Raw genomic sequence first — 16,456 nt, 5'->3', positions numbered from 1 at the left:
TAAAAACAAGTAAATACAGTTATGTTGTTTGGAGAATGCCAAAGTCAGGTAGCTTGACTCCAAGGTGAGGTGGATGGATGCATTAAGAAGTGGAGGAGGAGGAGCAGCTGGGTGGCTCAGTGGTTGAACATCTTCCTTTGGCTTAGAACGTGATCCTGGGCATCGGGCTCCCCAAGGGGACCCTGCTTCTCTCTCTGCCCGTGTTTCTGCCTCTCTCTCTCTGTGTCTCATGAATAAATAAATAAAATCTTAAAAAAAAAAAGAAAAGAAATGGAGGAGGAGGGGTGCTGAGTGTCGGGCTCCAACAACTACAGAGGACTTTGAGAGAGCAGAGGTGCTGAACAAATGTGGGACATTAGTAAGTGAGGTGTTGTAAAGTTGGAAGCAGCCAGTACTGATTAGAAAGTTACCTGTGGTCTCTCAATCTGCTAGTAAGGGAAGTGGCAGTAGAGACAGGAGTGACCAGGTGTCAGAGGGATGGCAATGACAAATGGAAGCACCAAAGTGGATGTTGTGGGCTGGACATGAGGACTGCTGCCTAATGCATTTCAAAATGCAAGTCTGGGCAGGATGGCCTCTGGCTTCCTTCTTGATTATTTTATAAAATGACAGTATCATAGCCCTAAGCAGGAGCCTGAGTTGCCACCACCTTGGTTCATTAACCCCAAATTTGCCACTCTGTAGCCATCTTACTCCCCATTTGCTTAATAATACAAACTCTCCAACACTTGTGCTTCACAGAGGACCCTGGATAAAGGGTATCTGCTGCAGAATTACATGAAATTCTTTCCCAAACAGCAGAACTTCCCAAGCTTGGAGCCCATCAGCAACCCCAGGCCTGTGCCAAACTGACCACTTTAAGAGATTTACATTGTATACTTCAGACTCCTCTTTCTGCTCTGTTTGCCTGTCCCGGGTGCCCACACTCGCTCTTCCTCTCCCTCTCTCTCTCACTCCCTGAATTAAGCACCTCTCACTTCCAAACAGTTCTAAGGGCTTTCCTGAAATAGAACAAAATGATCTCCTTTAAAAAAAAGAAAAGAAAGAGGGACGCCTGGTTGGCTCAGTGGTTGAGCATCTACCTTCGGTTCAGATTGTGATCTTGAGGTCCTGAGATTGAGTCCTGCATGGGGCTCCCCACAGGGAGCCTGCTTCTCCCTCTCCCTGTGTCACTGCCTCTCTCTGTGTGTCTCTCATGAATAAATAAATAAAATCTTAAAAAAAGAAAGATCACAACCAGTGATTTAATTAAGAACGCAGCCAACATTTTCATTTGAAAGAGGACATAGCAGGAGAAGGCAGGGGAAAAGGATAAAGAAGGAATGATAAGACTTCAAGTCTGGTGTTTGGAAAGTGTGGGGCAGACACAGTTGTGCTCTGGATAGTTTTTCCTATCCATCTCAAGCCACACAGGCCTTGACTACTAAGCATTAGCTGTAAACTCATTCATGGACTTTTGTGTTTCAGGAATTTTATTATCTAAAATCATTACATTCAGTCATTTCTTCTCTGCTTGTAAACTTTTATCTTTGGCCACTGGATGAGTAAGAACCCTATCTATTATATTCAGTGTTGAATCCCCACTGTCTACCCTGGGACTGGTACATGGACATTGCTTAATAAACACTGAACGAATGAATGAATGAATGAATGAGCAAACGAGTAATCAGAACTAGAATATTCTGGTTTTTCCATGTCATTAAACCATCAATCATTCAACTCTATTAGGTCAGTTCACATAATGCTTATCCCAGGTTGTCATCACCAGCTTGATTATTTTAATGACTAGCAAAAACTTTTAGATTGTCATTTAGAAAAATACAACTAAAATATGTACATGGTAGTGAAAAGGGAATTCTGACTAGAATCCATTTCCCTCCTTAGACTCAGAGTTTATGTAGCTCTCCCACCAGCTCACATTTAGCTCCTATTGCATGAATTTTTACCTAAAATGAAGTAATTTAAAGGGTGCATTGATATTTTTGCTTTATTTCAGCAAACTCCAGAACACAAAGAGGGATATCAGATGGCTTCAAGGAGTGACTGGCGAATGGTTTGAAGAAATTCAAAGAAAAAAGTTTTGCAATGAAACAGATGTTAGCCAAATGTTGAAACAACCACTTACATACAGACTAAGGAAGACAATGGCAGAAAATGGTGAGAAAAAAATTTAGATCTAAAAGTTTTTTTCTTTTTTTAAAGATTTTATTTATTTATTCATGACAGAGAGAGAGAGGCAGAGACACAGGCAGAGGGAGAAGCAGGCTCAATGCATGCAGGGAGGCCAACGTGGGACTCGATCCCAGGTCTCCAGGATCACACCCCAAGCTGAAGGTGGTGCTAAACCAGTGCACCACCGGGGCTGCCCTAAAAGTTTTTTTCTTATGGCACAGTATTCTAGATAATGACTCAGTGGCTCTCCAATTTAACCAATCCATATTTAGGACTATTTTTAAATCATAAGGAACAAAAGTTTTATAACCTAACAAATAGTGAAAAGAGTGAACAGAAAATGTGCTGTAATGTCTTTGGGGGGGTGGGGTGTTTCTAGAATCAGGCAAGATAGCATAGTGGTTAAGAACAGACATCGATACTAAAAAAGACTTGGATTCAAATCTCCACTCCTGTACTCTCTATTAGATCAGAATCCATGTGACTGTTCAAGTTACTTATTCTCTATAAGCTTCAGTTTTCTCATCTTTAAAAGGGTATGATGATACACCTCATAGGATCGTTATATATGTATAAAGTACTAGACTGGAAGACAGTAGGCACTTAAATGAATGAGATGGTGATGCAGAAGGAGGAGGGAGGGGGAAGGGCATAGAAGAGCTCCATAGGTAAATGCTTTCTTTGAACATCCCAACTGTGTCACTATTCACATGTCACTTATCTTCACCAATCACTTTATCTGTAAATGAGGATAATAAAACCTACTTTCACACAACTATTGTGAGAATAACAAAGTGCATTCAAAATTATAAACTACTAAAACAGTGTAGAGTGTCTTCCTGCTGATATAGTCACATGGACTACTTTTTCTTGTGTGTTACTAACATTAGTAACATCAAAAAACGTGTAACAATATTTCTTTTTTTAACAATATTTCTAAACTTTTGTTGACAATATTTTATAACTCCCATCATTAACAGATCTATCTAAAAAGACTCATAGTCCAGATTTTGAAATTAACTCCATATATACCAGGCTTACCTTAATCTCTCCCCTTACCTTAATCTCTCTAATACTTAAAATTCAGCATGCCCAAATGTATTACAGCATTATAGACTTAGTATGTGTTGGTTGCCTTAGAATTTTAAATTCTCACACATATAACTATGTATTATCTGTACATATATTAGACATATTTATATTATAGGCTTGTATACATATAAACCATATATGTAGCAAATACACAAACACAGAGATAGATTTTTTATGGGAATAAGGAACACTCTAAATGGCTTAATTTTCTTTTCCTTCACTTTCTTTGGAGTAAAAAGTTACTGGTGTCTATCACTATGGTTTTAAAACACTAAAATAAAAATATCTGAAGGACAGGTGGCTAAAAGCAACCCGAAAGTTGAAGAGGGCCTTGACCCCTTCCGTACAACTTTGGATGGATTTGTGCAGCTGGTGTGCAGAAGTGCAGCCCACAGTTCACAGTGCATTGAAAGGCTCCCCATTCTTTATGAGGATTTTCTCTACTCAGCAGAACCATCAGAGGCACAGGGCTTCCCTAAGTTCCTGTAGTCTTTCTGTGGGGGTGCCTGCAGCGTTTCAGTCTGCATAAACGGAGGTGGGAAGCAAGAGTGGAGTCTTAGTTCTCTGAGATATAGTTACCTGTAAATATTGAGTGATGCCAGATGTCTACAATGTCCCCCTAGATTCCACAGAATCACAAACATCAAGATCTAAAAATACACCTCATCAAAGAAACCCAACATCCATTTCTTCTCGGCTGAGCTTCAGATCATCCTTTGCTTCCCTGTTCTCATTCAGAAAATCCAGAAAGGAGACTTTCAAGCTTCAATCGCTAGGACAGAAAGGGTGAGTTAAACCCAGATCATGTGACAGCTCTGAGGCCAGTAGCCTGTTTTGTGTTCAGAATGTTTAATGTTTGTTCTTAGGCTTTAAATTCAGATACTAACAAAGGAAACAGGACTAAACTCGCAGTGGGACAAAGTCCTTCTGCAATCATGAAACTTGGCTCCTTTGAAAGCCAACTTCTAACCAATTGCACAGGTCCCAGGGAGTGCACTGAGTGAATGACGGGTTAAATGTTGGGAAATAATAATTGACTTTCTCTGCTGTTTCAAGAACCTGTTCTATGCTCTGGTCTGGAAGATATCTTTAAATCAAAACAACTTTTTGCTTGGGGGTGTGTGTATCTGTGGTCACAAGGAGAGATGGGGTATAAAGATGAATTGAAAGCAAAGGAGATGAGCAAAGAGAGTAGAGAAAACTTGCATTTTAAAATTGAGGAAATAAAGGTATTACTGTGCTGAGCAGTGTTCGGGACAGCTGTTCTGATGTGGTTTTCCAGAATTTAAACTTAAGGTAAAGGAAAAGAGGAAGCTCTGGGGGCAGGCAGAGTTCCAAATAGCTCTCAGTGTAGAACGGTGTAAATCGGTTCATCTTGACTCATTAGTTGTTGGATTGTTTTGTGAAAAACAAGCAAGGCTTTGCCTACATGCAATCGAGCTGACTGCTGAATATTTTCGGCATGTCTTCCTGGTTGAAAAGCTTCCCACCCTCTTGTGGTGTTGGCTTCACACGTGATGTGTGCCGTCAAACCATTAGGAGTGCGTTGCTGCACTAAATAGTTGCTGGAGGTCACTCTTGCTGGAAAACATCGCACGCCACTTGGTGGGGTATGTGATGAGGCTCCCAAACCTGCAGAACAGAACTCTGCCCTCCCCTCTTGGGTTGGATGGAAGGTTTTTTCGCTTCCAGCGTTCACCTGAGACTGCTTTTGTCTTTGCTGAAATAACGAAGAGCTGAACAGAATGTAGGTTTAGGTGACCATCTCTACCAGAGTCACTTGTAAGGAAGTACTCTTCAAATAGGTGAGTTGCTTTTCTTTGTAAGAATGTTTGAAATCCTCCCCCCCCCCCAAAAAAAAGAATGTTTGAAATGCTAGTAATTCTCTCTTTTGGGGATTCGAAATCAAAGGGTATGTCCTTTTGAGGAAATGTGGATTTTTAAGGGCAAGAGAAATCTTCCTGATGTGTGGTGTAGCTGGGACTGATGGTGTACTTTGTGTTTTAGGTAAGTTTCTTTAAGGCAGAGTTTTATACAGCTGCACAATCTAACATCAGTAAACCAGGAAAAGTTGAGAAACCTGTTCACTCTGTGGACAAGTTATTTCCAAGCTCATATTGCAAGTCACTGCAAAAGTGGATCAAAGACAGCAAATCTAGAATCTTCCATCTGGGTATCATGTTTTCTGGTCATAGACCAAGGTGAAAAAAAAATCACAACTTAGCAAAATTTATTTAGCAATCGTCCTTCCTGTGTGCCAAAATGACATGTAGCCTTCTTTTAACCATACAAACTGAAAATAAAAATCAGAATGCAGAAGTGAAACAGATTTTATCCTTAAAGTATATATGCATATGTTAAGCAGTTTTCAGAATTTGTCTTCTCTAAATACATTCTACTTTCAAACCATAAGTGGAGATAAATATTTATTAATGCTGAGGACGCAGAGTATTATAAAGGCGTGTTTTTTGTTCCTGAGAAGTTTCAGTAGATAAACTGCAAAAATATGTCTTTTTATTTTTAAATATGTGCGTGACCTAAATATTTGGATATAAATCCTGAGTGTGTGTGTGCGCGCGCGTGGCCAGGGGGTGGTCAAGTTAGAGAGTGTTTTACTATGGTAGGAATATTAATTGTGTGTTGAACATTTCTAGGGACTCTTTACGCTTAAGTAGAACCTAACTTTCTTTGGCAGTTCTAAGCTTTTGAAATACAAAATCAGCCTTCCAAATACATGACTCAGGAGCTCCTCCTTGCCTGTAATGCACCAGGAAGAACTGACAAAGAGCCCAGGAGAGCAGAGACATTCTGTGCCAGGTCAGTCAGGTTTCTACTTGCCAAGGCCACCTAGGCTAGACTTTGTCACACTCTGTGCTCTGGAGAACAAGTCAGCAAAGCAGTTTAGAGAATCTTTTGCAAATCACAGAAAGAGAACCAATCCCTCTAGGCCAAATACAGCTTTCTGTTCAGCCCTGAAATACTTGAGTATCAGAGAAATTTCTTTTCATCTTTTAAGCTGTGGTTTAACCAAGAAATGACACTGGATCATGGATAATTCTTCCCCAGAAAAAAATGGATCTAGTTATTTCATCAGATACCTACTTTAGAAAGGCCCAGCCAGTAAAAGTATATGACCTACTGAGGCTTGATTTCCTACTATGAGTGGGTAAAAAGCTACTGGAACATGGTGACTTAATGAATTAACAAAAAGGCAAAAAAGGTTTGCCATGTCTGCTTCAAATATGACTAGTTTCTCCTCCCAAATCTATGTACTTCCCAAATTATCTCATTATTTTTTAAAGACTCTATTGACTTCTTTGAGAGAGTAAGAGCAGGGGAAGGAGCAGAGGGGAAACAATTCTAAGCAGACTCCCAAGAGCTGAGTGTGGAACCCAACTCAGGGCCGAATCCCAGGACCCTGAGATAAGGACCTGAGCCAAAACCAAGAGGCAGACACTCAACTGACTGAGACACCCACATGCCTCATTCCATTGCTATTTTAATCCTATTTATAAATGATTGAACTATATCCCCTGTGACCCTTTCCCAGCCCCAGGAAAAAAGGAAAAATATTTTCCACTTGTGTTGATTTATTGCTGGCCAATAAATTCAAGAGAAGTATACATGTATATTGCAAGTATCTTTCCCCCAACATTTCCCTGTATGTCTTGTCTCCTCATGTCTTATTACAGGGCATCTAGTGCCTGTGACATAGTACTCAGCCCCCTAGCACAAAGTTTCAGTAACCTGGAGCCTCGAAAAATCCTTCTATGGAGTACAGCAAATACCCAATAGTGTATGTCATGAGCTTATAAATGCAGTCTTTCTGGCTGCCAAAGAGTATCGACAGCTGTTCATTCCTTATTCCAGACCCCCATGATTCCAACGATCCCCTCCCCATCATGAATACATGCTGTGCATGCCACTCTGTGTCTCATGCTACCACATGATCCACAGCAAAGCTGCCCCTTCAAGGGGCCACTCACATTCTCAAAACTATATAGCTATGTGCCACCAGTTCATCATGGCGATTTTAGGTTTATGGATTTCCCCTCCTACTCCTTCCTTTGTTGTAGTCCCAAGGATTAAGGGAAAGTGAAAAGATGAGGGAAATAGTTCATAATGCTTATGAGTGGCAGGTACAATTAAATTTAAGATCACCTCTTTTGAGAACCATCACAGTGCTTAGCATGTAAGTACCCACTATGTGGTTGTGATTAGCAAGCGCAGCTGCTCTCCAGAGGAGAGTGCATGCCCATTACCCTGTAGCTTTGGGAAGATTTTTTTTTTCCCCTGGAGATGCAAAGAGCTTTGGTAGATCCACCTTGCTGCTTTTCAGACCTGCCCAAATTTGCCTGATCTGCGCAGTGTGCACAGCTCAGACACTCCGGCTGCAGCCCCAGTTTATGTAAGCAAGACATTTACCTGCTGTTTTGGAAAATTGAAAAGGTGGATGATATTTTTTTCCCCTGGATTCTGGCCATTCTCTTTTTTACTCTGTCACTCACTAGAAATGCCGCTCACTACAAATGCCTGAGTTCAAAGACACAAAAATCTAGGACACCTTGATGGGAGGAGAAGTCAGAGTAAGCAAAGTCCTTCTTTGGAAGTGCTCTTTCAGTGACCCCAGGTGTGGTCTCCACAGGTAGATGGGAGGGTTGTGATGACAAAGGGAAAGGCATGACAAGGGGAGTGGTTTTGAGTTTCATCCTTGGGTGGCCTTGGGTGGCTACTGGCTCCCAGGTGATGGGCTGATCGTTAGTATAATCTCATCAGCCATTTAAAAATAATGGCAGACACACAGGCCCCAGCTCTGGGATTCTGATCCAGAAGGTCTGAAGTAGGGCAGTGAAGGGAACTTCACTGATTTATTTTGAATTATCTGAGATATTCAGGTGCTCAGCCAGGTTGGATACCATGGCAGCCCAGCTTCCTGTTCCCACCGTGGGAAGGACTGTCAGAACTCCCCGTGTGGGTATAGTTCGTCCTCATGACAGTTTCTCTCTTTTGTTTATTTATTGAGCTTTTATCAAAGTCTTCCTCTGGATCAGATACTGTGGTTGGTATTGAAGATAAAATCGTGAAGATAAGGCACAGTCCCTGCTGGAGAACTTCGCAATATAGTAGGGAACAGCAGAGTATTGCATGGAAGCGGGCAAAGGTGAGCGGCACAACTCCAGGATGGGCCAGAGCATGATGAGTGTGTGTATCTCTTATGGCAGGTTTCTTGCAAATGACAGTAAGTATCTTGAGGAAGGGATGCCCTATGGAATTCACATAGAGATACCCTCTGGCCTAGCTGCAGCCCAGGTGACAGCCGGCTGACCACCAGCCAGTGGTCATGGTGTTGTATGGTGAGTGCTAGGGAGGGTATATGGTATTCCCACCATGACGACATACAGGAGAAGTACTTAACTCAGACTGGAGGACCTGAAGCCTTCCCGGAAGAGGAAAGCCAATTGCCAAAAGACATACAGGATTGAGCTAGGTAATTAAGAGGCAGGAGGTTGTGCCAGGCAGAAAAACTGACACAGCCAGGGTGTGGAGGCTAGAAAAAGCAAGAACTCCTGTAGGTCACTGAGGTTCAGTGACCCAGTATAAGGTGAGACCAGTAAGAGATGGACTGGGAGAGGTTGGCCTTGGCCATAACACAGGGACTGGCAGTGCTAAGGTCATGCAGTGCTGAAAAGCTTGGATATCTAATCTTTCCTACTGTAAAAGCTCTTAGATTTGATCCTGTAGACAATGGGAAGTCATTAATCACTTTTACTAATACCATTTTTCCTTATATATATATGTATTTTTCTTATATATATATACTGTATTTGTGTATATGTATATATACATATATGTATATACACATATACAGTATATATATGTTGTATATGTATATATGTGTGTGTGTATATATATATATATGTATATATATGTATATGTGTGTGTGTGTGTGTGTAAAATCACCCACAACCCACTGCCCTGGAGAAACACTAAAATATTTTGGCATATTCAATGCATGTCTGCAGGTACATATGTCTATTTTATCCATTGCCAGTTTTTTTTTTTTTTTAAGTAGGCTCCATGCAGAGCCCAGTGTGGGGCCCAGTTTCACAACCCAGAGGTCAGGACCTGAGCTGAGATCAAGAGTTGGACACTCAGCCGACTGAGCCACCCAGGTTCCCCTCCATTGCTAGTTTGTAAGCAGAGGAGTGACATAAACAGATCTTCATTTTAAGAAGATCATTTTAGCTTGGTGCTTCTCAACCAGGGGCAGTTTCACCCCCAAAAGACATTTCTGGCTTCCACAACTGAAGGGTGGGAAGTATGGGCATCCAGTGGGTAAGGGGTCAGAGATGTTGCTAAGTAGCCCATTTTGCTAACAGCCCACCCCAAAACAATGCTGATAGAGCCAAGGCTGGAAGATTGACCTAGTTACAGCACAAGGAAAGACTGGAGAGGGCAAAACTCGAGTCAGATTGACCAGGTAAGGGACTGTTGAGATGATGGATGAGGGAGCAAGCAGGGAGGAGGGCAAAAAGTGGACAGTTTTGTGCATGGTTTAGAATGTAGAATCATGAGAACCTGGGAATGGGATATGGTGGGTGAAGAAGAAGGAGGAATGGCAGTTAACTATCCTTTCTGACTTAGGAAACTCAGTGGGTGATGAGAAACCTGGGAAGAACAGATGTAATGAGAATAAAAAGGAACACATTTGCTTATTTATTCAATGGAGAGTGCTCAAGGAATAAATACTATGAATGGCACTGCGGAATGCAACCTTGCTTTCTTTAGTCTTCTGAGGACAGCAAAATGGAAATAGAGAAACATAGAATGCTAGGGCTAAGATGGGGAAGTTCCATCCTCTAGGAGCACATAGGAGAAAGTGTATGGTACATTAAGTCTGGAGTCTTTATAGGTCTTCCAGGGCAAATGACATCAACAGTGATTGTTCAAAGGGATGAGAGTTATCCAGGCAACCAGGTGGTAGAAAAATGTTTCAGCCACAATCTGTGCAGATGCCCAGAGATCTGCCAATTCCCTATTGCAGAGGGATATACAAAGGTAAGAAACGAGGCTGGGGAGTGTACGTGGACTAGATCATCTAGGGCCCTATGAATGCAGAGAAGAATTTGAACTTTCACTTGACAGCAAATGGGCATCATTAAAATGTTACACAGCGAAGTAGCATGATTCACTTTATACTGAACACTCTGGCTGAAGTATAGGGAATGGATTGGATTGGAACAAAACTCAGAGGGACAGATAATGGGCGAGTGCAAACATAAAGGCGGCAGATGAAAATGTCTTAACTGGGGTATAAATGAGGAGATGTAGAGGCATGGGTGGTTTCTGAGTGTAAATCAACAGGATCTGTTGATTGATTGCTTAGGGAGGAAGTAGACATGGAAGGAAGACACGGAGTCCATTTGGGACATGGAGGGTCTGAATCACCCATGGTCACCCAGATGAAGCTCTTCAGTGGCCAGTGCTTAGAGCGTGCTCCATCAGTACTTGGGGGAAGTCACCTGTGGTTCTGGTTTTTAAAAAGAATATTTTTGAGCCATACTCTAATGTAGCGAGTGAGAATTTCTGAATAGTATCAGCAAAGGTATAGAGACAAGAGAGAATATTTTATGGAAGTGAAATAAATTCAGAAAGCGTAGCTTACAGTTACCTGTAGATGAGGGGAGTATGGGGGCATAAGGCTTGAAGGGTGAGGGGTGGTCTGGGAGGCTCATCAGATGAAAGAAGAGCCTTGCATTGAGTTCAGATGTTAATACTTTGCAAGGTTTTTAAGCAGGGGATTGATAAGATCACATTTGCATTTTAGAGAGATCACTGTTGGTGGTATGAAGGATGGAGAGGAGTCCAGGAGAGAAATTACAGAAGTTTAATAGGCAGAATGAGTGTAGGGTTGTATGTGAGAGATCTTCAAGATGTGGCCCCAGGAAGGCTTGAGAGCAAACGCAGATGAGGTTGCTTTGTGTCCTTGAAATCACTGGTCCAGAGGACATTTCTCAACATAGCTTCCATGACACTGCTGCTGCCTTCATTTGCCCTGCAAGTGAAAACCAGTTACATCAGAAACATAAATTCACTTTTAGAAGGGCCTGAGTGTGTGCAGAGACTCTGGGCTTCCAAGACACCTGAGTCCTACACCCCGCCAGTAAACCCACTGGGCACACACGGTGGCGTGGCCCACTGTCAGGGGACATGCATCCCCCCGGCCCGCAGCACACCCTTGCACCCAGTGATGCTCTGTCATCTCCTGCCACCCTCTGAGTAACCTCCTGTCATGCTCAGGAATGGATCCCTGCCCCAGCTGCCCACACTCCAAGTTAGATTGGAGGCCTGGTGAGCTGCAGGGGCACCTGGTGATGGCTGTGGCCCCCAGGGCTTGGGAAAGAGTCTTCACAATCTGGCCTGTTCTCTTGGCTCTGGCAAAATTCAATTACTTGTCAGTTCCCAAACTCCCTGGCTGTCTCCAGGTTTTTGCTCACGCTTTCTTCACTATCTCATACCAGTTCAACTGCCACCTTATCCCGTGGCCTCCCCTGTTCACTGGCCCGCCTGTAGGATGTGCTCACCTGCACCTCTGCACACTCAGGACATTGAACATCACATCTCCTTATTGTCCTCACCGCCTCTTTGCTTGTATTTTGGCTCTTTATGCATCTAATCTTTGCTACTGTAAAGGCTCTCAGAAAAGGGTCCCTATCACAGACCTATCTGTTTCCTCCGAAGCACTCAAAATAGTGCCTGATGGGAGGGCAGCTAGCAGGTTCAATAAGACTGTGGGGAGGGACGCTGGGTGGCTCAGTGGTTGAGCTCTTTTGGCTCAGGTCGTGATCCCGGGGTCCTAGGATTGAGTCCTGCATCAGGCTCCCCGCAGACAACCCTCTCCCTCTGCCTATGTCTCTGCCTCTCTCCCAGTGTTTCTCATGAATAAATAAAATCTTTAAAAAAAAATAAGACTATAGGGAAAAGAAAAAGAAAAGCAGTAATTAAGGTCTAGATAGTATACATTTAGAGCTGGTGTTTCAGAGTAATGTGAAACACAGTCCTTGATCTTTATTTCAATTTCTGTTTAAAATTTGTGCTAAACTGTCAGTTGTAGTTGAATATCTTTAACATGTATAACTGGCCTCCCAGGTTTTATGCCCAACTCTGGGGAAGCACAAAGCAGCTAGGAGTTCCAATAAAGGAAACTCCATCTTGCCACTTTTGACTGATCTGACCTCAAGTCCCAGTTCATTTGTTTAATTCTCGATTCCCTTTGCTGTTCTCTTAGGGAAGGAGAGGACCTCGTTTCATACAGGGCAGTGAGTCATTACTGTCTATTAAATCATGTGCTGTAATTCAGGCCGAGTGCCCCTTGGCATAAGATTATGAATCTAAAAGATCAAAATCTATCTCAATTTGGGACCCATGCCTTGTAAATTTTTCACCTTCTACTGAATCCGAGAGAAGCAACAGAAACAGTAGAAGCGTAATTGTTCTCCAAGATGGTTTTATAGTAAATAAGGCATTTCTATAAACATAACCATGGAGAAGCCATTTTGTTTTATAAGGTTTGCTTTTTCAACATTGCCTTGTGAATTGTTGAGTCTGGCCTTGACCTAATCTCTCTTCGAAATAAAAATGTACAGAAATAGAAAATCTCTTTCCCATTTGCAAGAACAGTCAGTGTGCCATACCAGCTAAGAAGGAGGGCTCTGGATTTAATGAGCCTGTGGCCAACTCTGAGCTCATTCACTAACTGTGTATGTTGGGCTAAGTCTCCTAATTTCTCTGGGCCTCTGTCTCCAAGTCCATAAAATGGCAGCAGTCATAGTATCCCCTTCTCAAGAGCAATGTCTTTAAATGAGGTAAGGTGCATACAGCATGAGGACATTGACACGTAGTAAGCACATAGCACATGTGCACTATTTTGGGTAGTATGTCTTTATGCTGAGTTCAAATCCACATCCACCATTATGTAATTTCTTCTTGGCTACCTGAGTGAAAAAGATGTCAAGTGTTGATCCTAAACAATCATAGGAAAAGGTTTCTGAGATTTTTTTTTCAACAATGCTCTAATCAAGAAATGTCTTCTTCTAGGACATTAGAAATACATCTAATATATTCTCAAGTTATTAAGATAGCAAGTGTGTGGTTGATTTTCCGCCTCAAAAAAGTTAGGCCCTTCTTCAGAGAAATTTTTTCCTGTTCTTTCCACAGATGCGACAGCCATGCAGGAGCTCCTGTGTCTGTGAGGCAAACCATTACGGTGAGTAACCGGAAATTGAAGGTCAGGCCAAGGAATTCAGAATTAATGAAATCCCTGGTTGTCTACCTATAGGCTTCTCCTTGGCTCAGATTGAAATTTACCTTAGAAGCTTAGGTTTGTCCTAGAGAGTTCCAAGTTTCCCAACTGTTGGTTCCCAGTTGGCTCTGCTACTGAAATACACAGCAGGCTCTGCCCAGAGGAAGTGAGGCTGTCGTGTGTTCCCTCACAGCATCAGTGGCATCTCTGACATTCTACCTTGGGTCTTTCCTGTGCCACCTTGAAGAACTAGGCAGTGGAAGAGGTGAGAGGCATCCACCGCCACTCTTGCAAGCCGTGTGGGTCTGGGCTGGACCTTTTCTGGACAAGATCGTCATTTGTATTCAGAGTGGAAGCCACTGATTGGTGAGACGCGTTTGAACTGGAACTAGTTCACGTTGGGGGGACTGACCCAACACAACCCTCCACTGAGGGCTTAGATTTAAATGTATCTGTGTTCACGTGCTGACAGGATTGGGAAGTCGTACAGTGTGTGTGTGTGTGTGTGTGTGTGTGTGTGTGTGTGTGTGTCGCTTTTTCGTGGTCCTTCCTTTGGATCTTCACATGCCTGTGTCTTACTGTGTGACTCATGTGTTTTGGAGATGAAAGAGAATGTCGGAAAGGATATAAGGTGCAGGAGGAGGGCAGAGGCATTTTTCAATGTATTGTGGTCTTACCCTAAGACCTGGCTCTCTTGAGCACGCTCGCTCTTTACAAAATGCCTGGTAGAATTCTGGTGAGGAGGACATATAAACAGAAGTTCTTTATTTCAGAAACAAAAGAGAGCCTGGGCTCTCCTTCAGAGTTGAATAACACTGAGCACAGTCTCCTTGCTATGTGTGGGCCCCAACCGGGACACCACACGGGCAGCTGCTGCACTGTCCTGGAGAACCGGCTATCACCCAGCACTTGACATAGATCATTGCATTTAAGCCCCAGGGGAGATCTACAAGGTATGCTCTAGTATCCCCATCTTAAAGATGAAGAAGCTGAGGTTTCGAGAATTTGGTGATTATGTTCAGGGTCACTGGTAAATGGCAGAGTCGAGATTAGAAAATCTGGGTTTCTATAACTCCATGGCTCTGTCAGCCCCGAAGCCCTGTTTGCTGAGGAGCCCTGCTGGCTTACCACCAGCAGCCTCTCCTTTCACGGAGCAGGGGACTGAAGTGTGTGCGTCCAGCCTTGCTCCAGGATGCTTCTGTCTTCTTGATTTTCCTTGGAGAAGTACTCAGAGCTAACCTCCCCCTACCATTTGAGAGCTATGGATGGGGCCTGAAGCATAGGAGGAACGCAAAAAAGAAATGCAAATGCCTAGAAGTTATAAAACAGTAGAGCTAATTTGGAATCCTCAGGATGTGAAAACCCAGTCTGAGGATTAATAGGTATCTTTTGTTGGCACTCCTGATTGCTGCTTGCATTGAACCGTTTCACTACTTAGAAGCAAGTCCCTCTGCAAGGTAAGAGCTGGGAAGATAAATGAAACTCAAGGTGGTGATTGTTGATACCAGTTCATAACTTTTTTAAAAATTCAAATTCCATTATAAAGTTAATATTTTTTATAAAAACCCATTATAAAAAGAATGAAACTGCCTGAAACAAAAGTTTTGTATGACATGTAGATTTCCATTATTTATTCATGGAAATCTTCTTCCCTCAACCTGCAAATAGCTGGAAGTTGGCCATTGATGCTCAGGTTCTTGCCAAGATCTGAGGTAATAAACTTCTCCTCACTTGGTTAGCAACCCAACAGGAAGGTTATAAAGTGGATTCTGGTATTTTATAGGGGACTGTGCTACATTATTAAATGACTTTCTACTCAAAGAGAAGACAGCTGCAATGTAAACATTTTCATCAGCTTAAAGGAAGCAAAACATTTCAGAAAACTATCTTTGGAGCTAGAGAGAAAGTTAGAGATTTGTTACTCAGAGTTTCTCCCAGCCTCAGCCCTACTGACATCTTGGGCTGAGTGATTCCCTGTTGGGGACCATCCTATGTCTCACAGGATGTTTACCACATCCCTGGCCTCCATCTACTAAATGCCAATAGTTCTCTTCCACTCGATTGTGACAATCAAAAATATGTCCAGAAATTGCCAGCGTTCCTTGAGGTGCAAAATTCCCCCACAAGAGCTACCTCCTTACAAATGAGAAAGCCAAGGTCAAAGTAGTAACCATTTCTGAGAATAGAGGTAAGACCTATCCCCTTGGCCACTTAATCACTCCTCACCTCTGAACTGATTTGGGCTGGGCCTAATGTTAGGTGATATGTGAGCTCTGTGCCCCCGGAGATGCATCGCCAGGGTACTTACCACACTGAGCCAGTGTGAGCTCCCTGAGGCCGGGACTGTGTCTGTTCACCAGCCTCTCCCCACTGCTTGGCACAACCTGAGCACTCAGAGATTGAAAGAAGAAATGAATGAGTGCTTTTAAGCTCCAGGTGCACTGGTGAAATTGACCTTTGCAGGAAAGCAGACAGACAAATTCAGCAACACCTTGAAAAATTAATTTGTTAACTTTGCCAGGGTGTTTGATAACATCAGTGAGCTCAGGCTTCAACTCCGACAGCTGTCGTACAGGTTTGGCCACCTGAGGAAGTTCTCAAATGGTCTAAGGTTACTCTGTGACAGAAGGTTTGTTTGTCTTGTCATGTTAGAACTATAGACAGTATCAGTGGTGTGAGCTGGATTGAGTAAAAGGCTGCATTTTGCTCAGCCTGTTTTATGTACCATGTTTGAGAATAGAACTGAGATTTTTTTTTTTTGGCCAAAGGGTAGGCTATCTTTCTTTCTTTCTTTCTTTCTTTCTTTCTTTCTTTCTTTCTTTCTTTTTTATTTATTCATGATAGACAGAGAGAGAGAGAGAGAGAGAGAGAGAGAGAGAGAGGCAGAGA

General features: G+C 42.6%; 2 protein-coding genes across 10 annotated transcripts in view; both read left to right on the top strand.

The window, feature by feature from the left end:
• The window catches only part of CUNH11orf65 (chromosome unknown C11orf65 homolog), a 177,098-nt gene that overhangs the window by 58,002 nt on the left and 102,640 nt on the right, over positions 1-16,456 (top strand). The gene's annotated exons all lie outside the window — the stretch shown is intronic.
• Positions 1-16,456, top strand: part of LOC129496601 (protein O-glucosyltransferase 3) — a 117,419-nt gene that overhangs the window by 58,000 nt on the left and 42,963 nt on the right. For 5 of the 9 annotated variants that reach the window (XM_055304716.1, XM_055304711.1, XM_055304709.1 and 2 more), the window contains exons 2-4: positions 1,997-2,157; positions 3,888-4,050; positions 13,483-13,531. In XM_055304716.1, the coding sequence (XP_055160691.1) occupies positions 1,997-2,157; positions 3,888-4,050; positions 13,483-13,531 (373 nt within the window). Of the gene's footprint in view, positions 1-1,996; positions 2,158-3,887; positions 4,051-4,784; positions 5,070-13,482; positions 13,532-13,814; positions 13,934-16,456 lie in introns of those variants that run through there. The other 4 variants (XM_055304712.1, XM_055304713.1, XM_055304710.1 and 1 more) reach the window with 3 other exon arrangements.

The sequence above is a fragment of the Nyctereutes procyonoides genome, unplaced genomic scaffold, assembly GCF_905146905.1.
Source record: "Nyctereutes procyonoides isolate TBG_1078 unplaced genomic scaffold, NYPRO_anot_genome, whole genome shotgun sequence".
Lineage (NCBI taxonomy): Eukaryota > Metazoa > Chordata > Mammalia > Carnivora > Canidae > Nyctereutes > Nyctereutes procyonoides.
The sequence above is the reverse complement of the archived record's forward strand: the minus strand, read 5'-3'. Positions and strand labels throughout refer to the sequence as shown.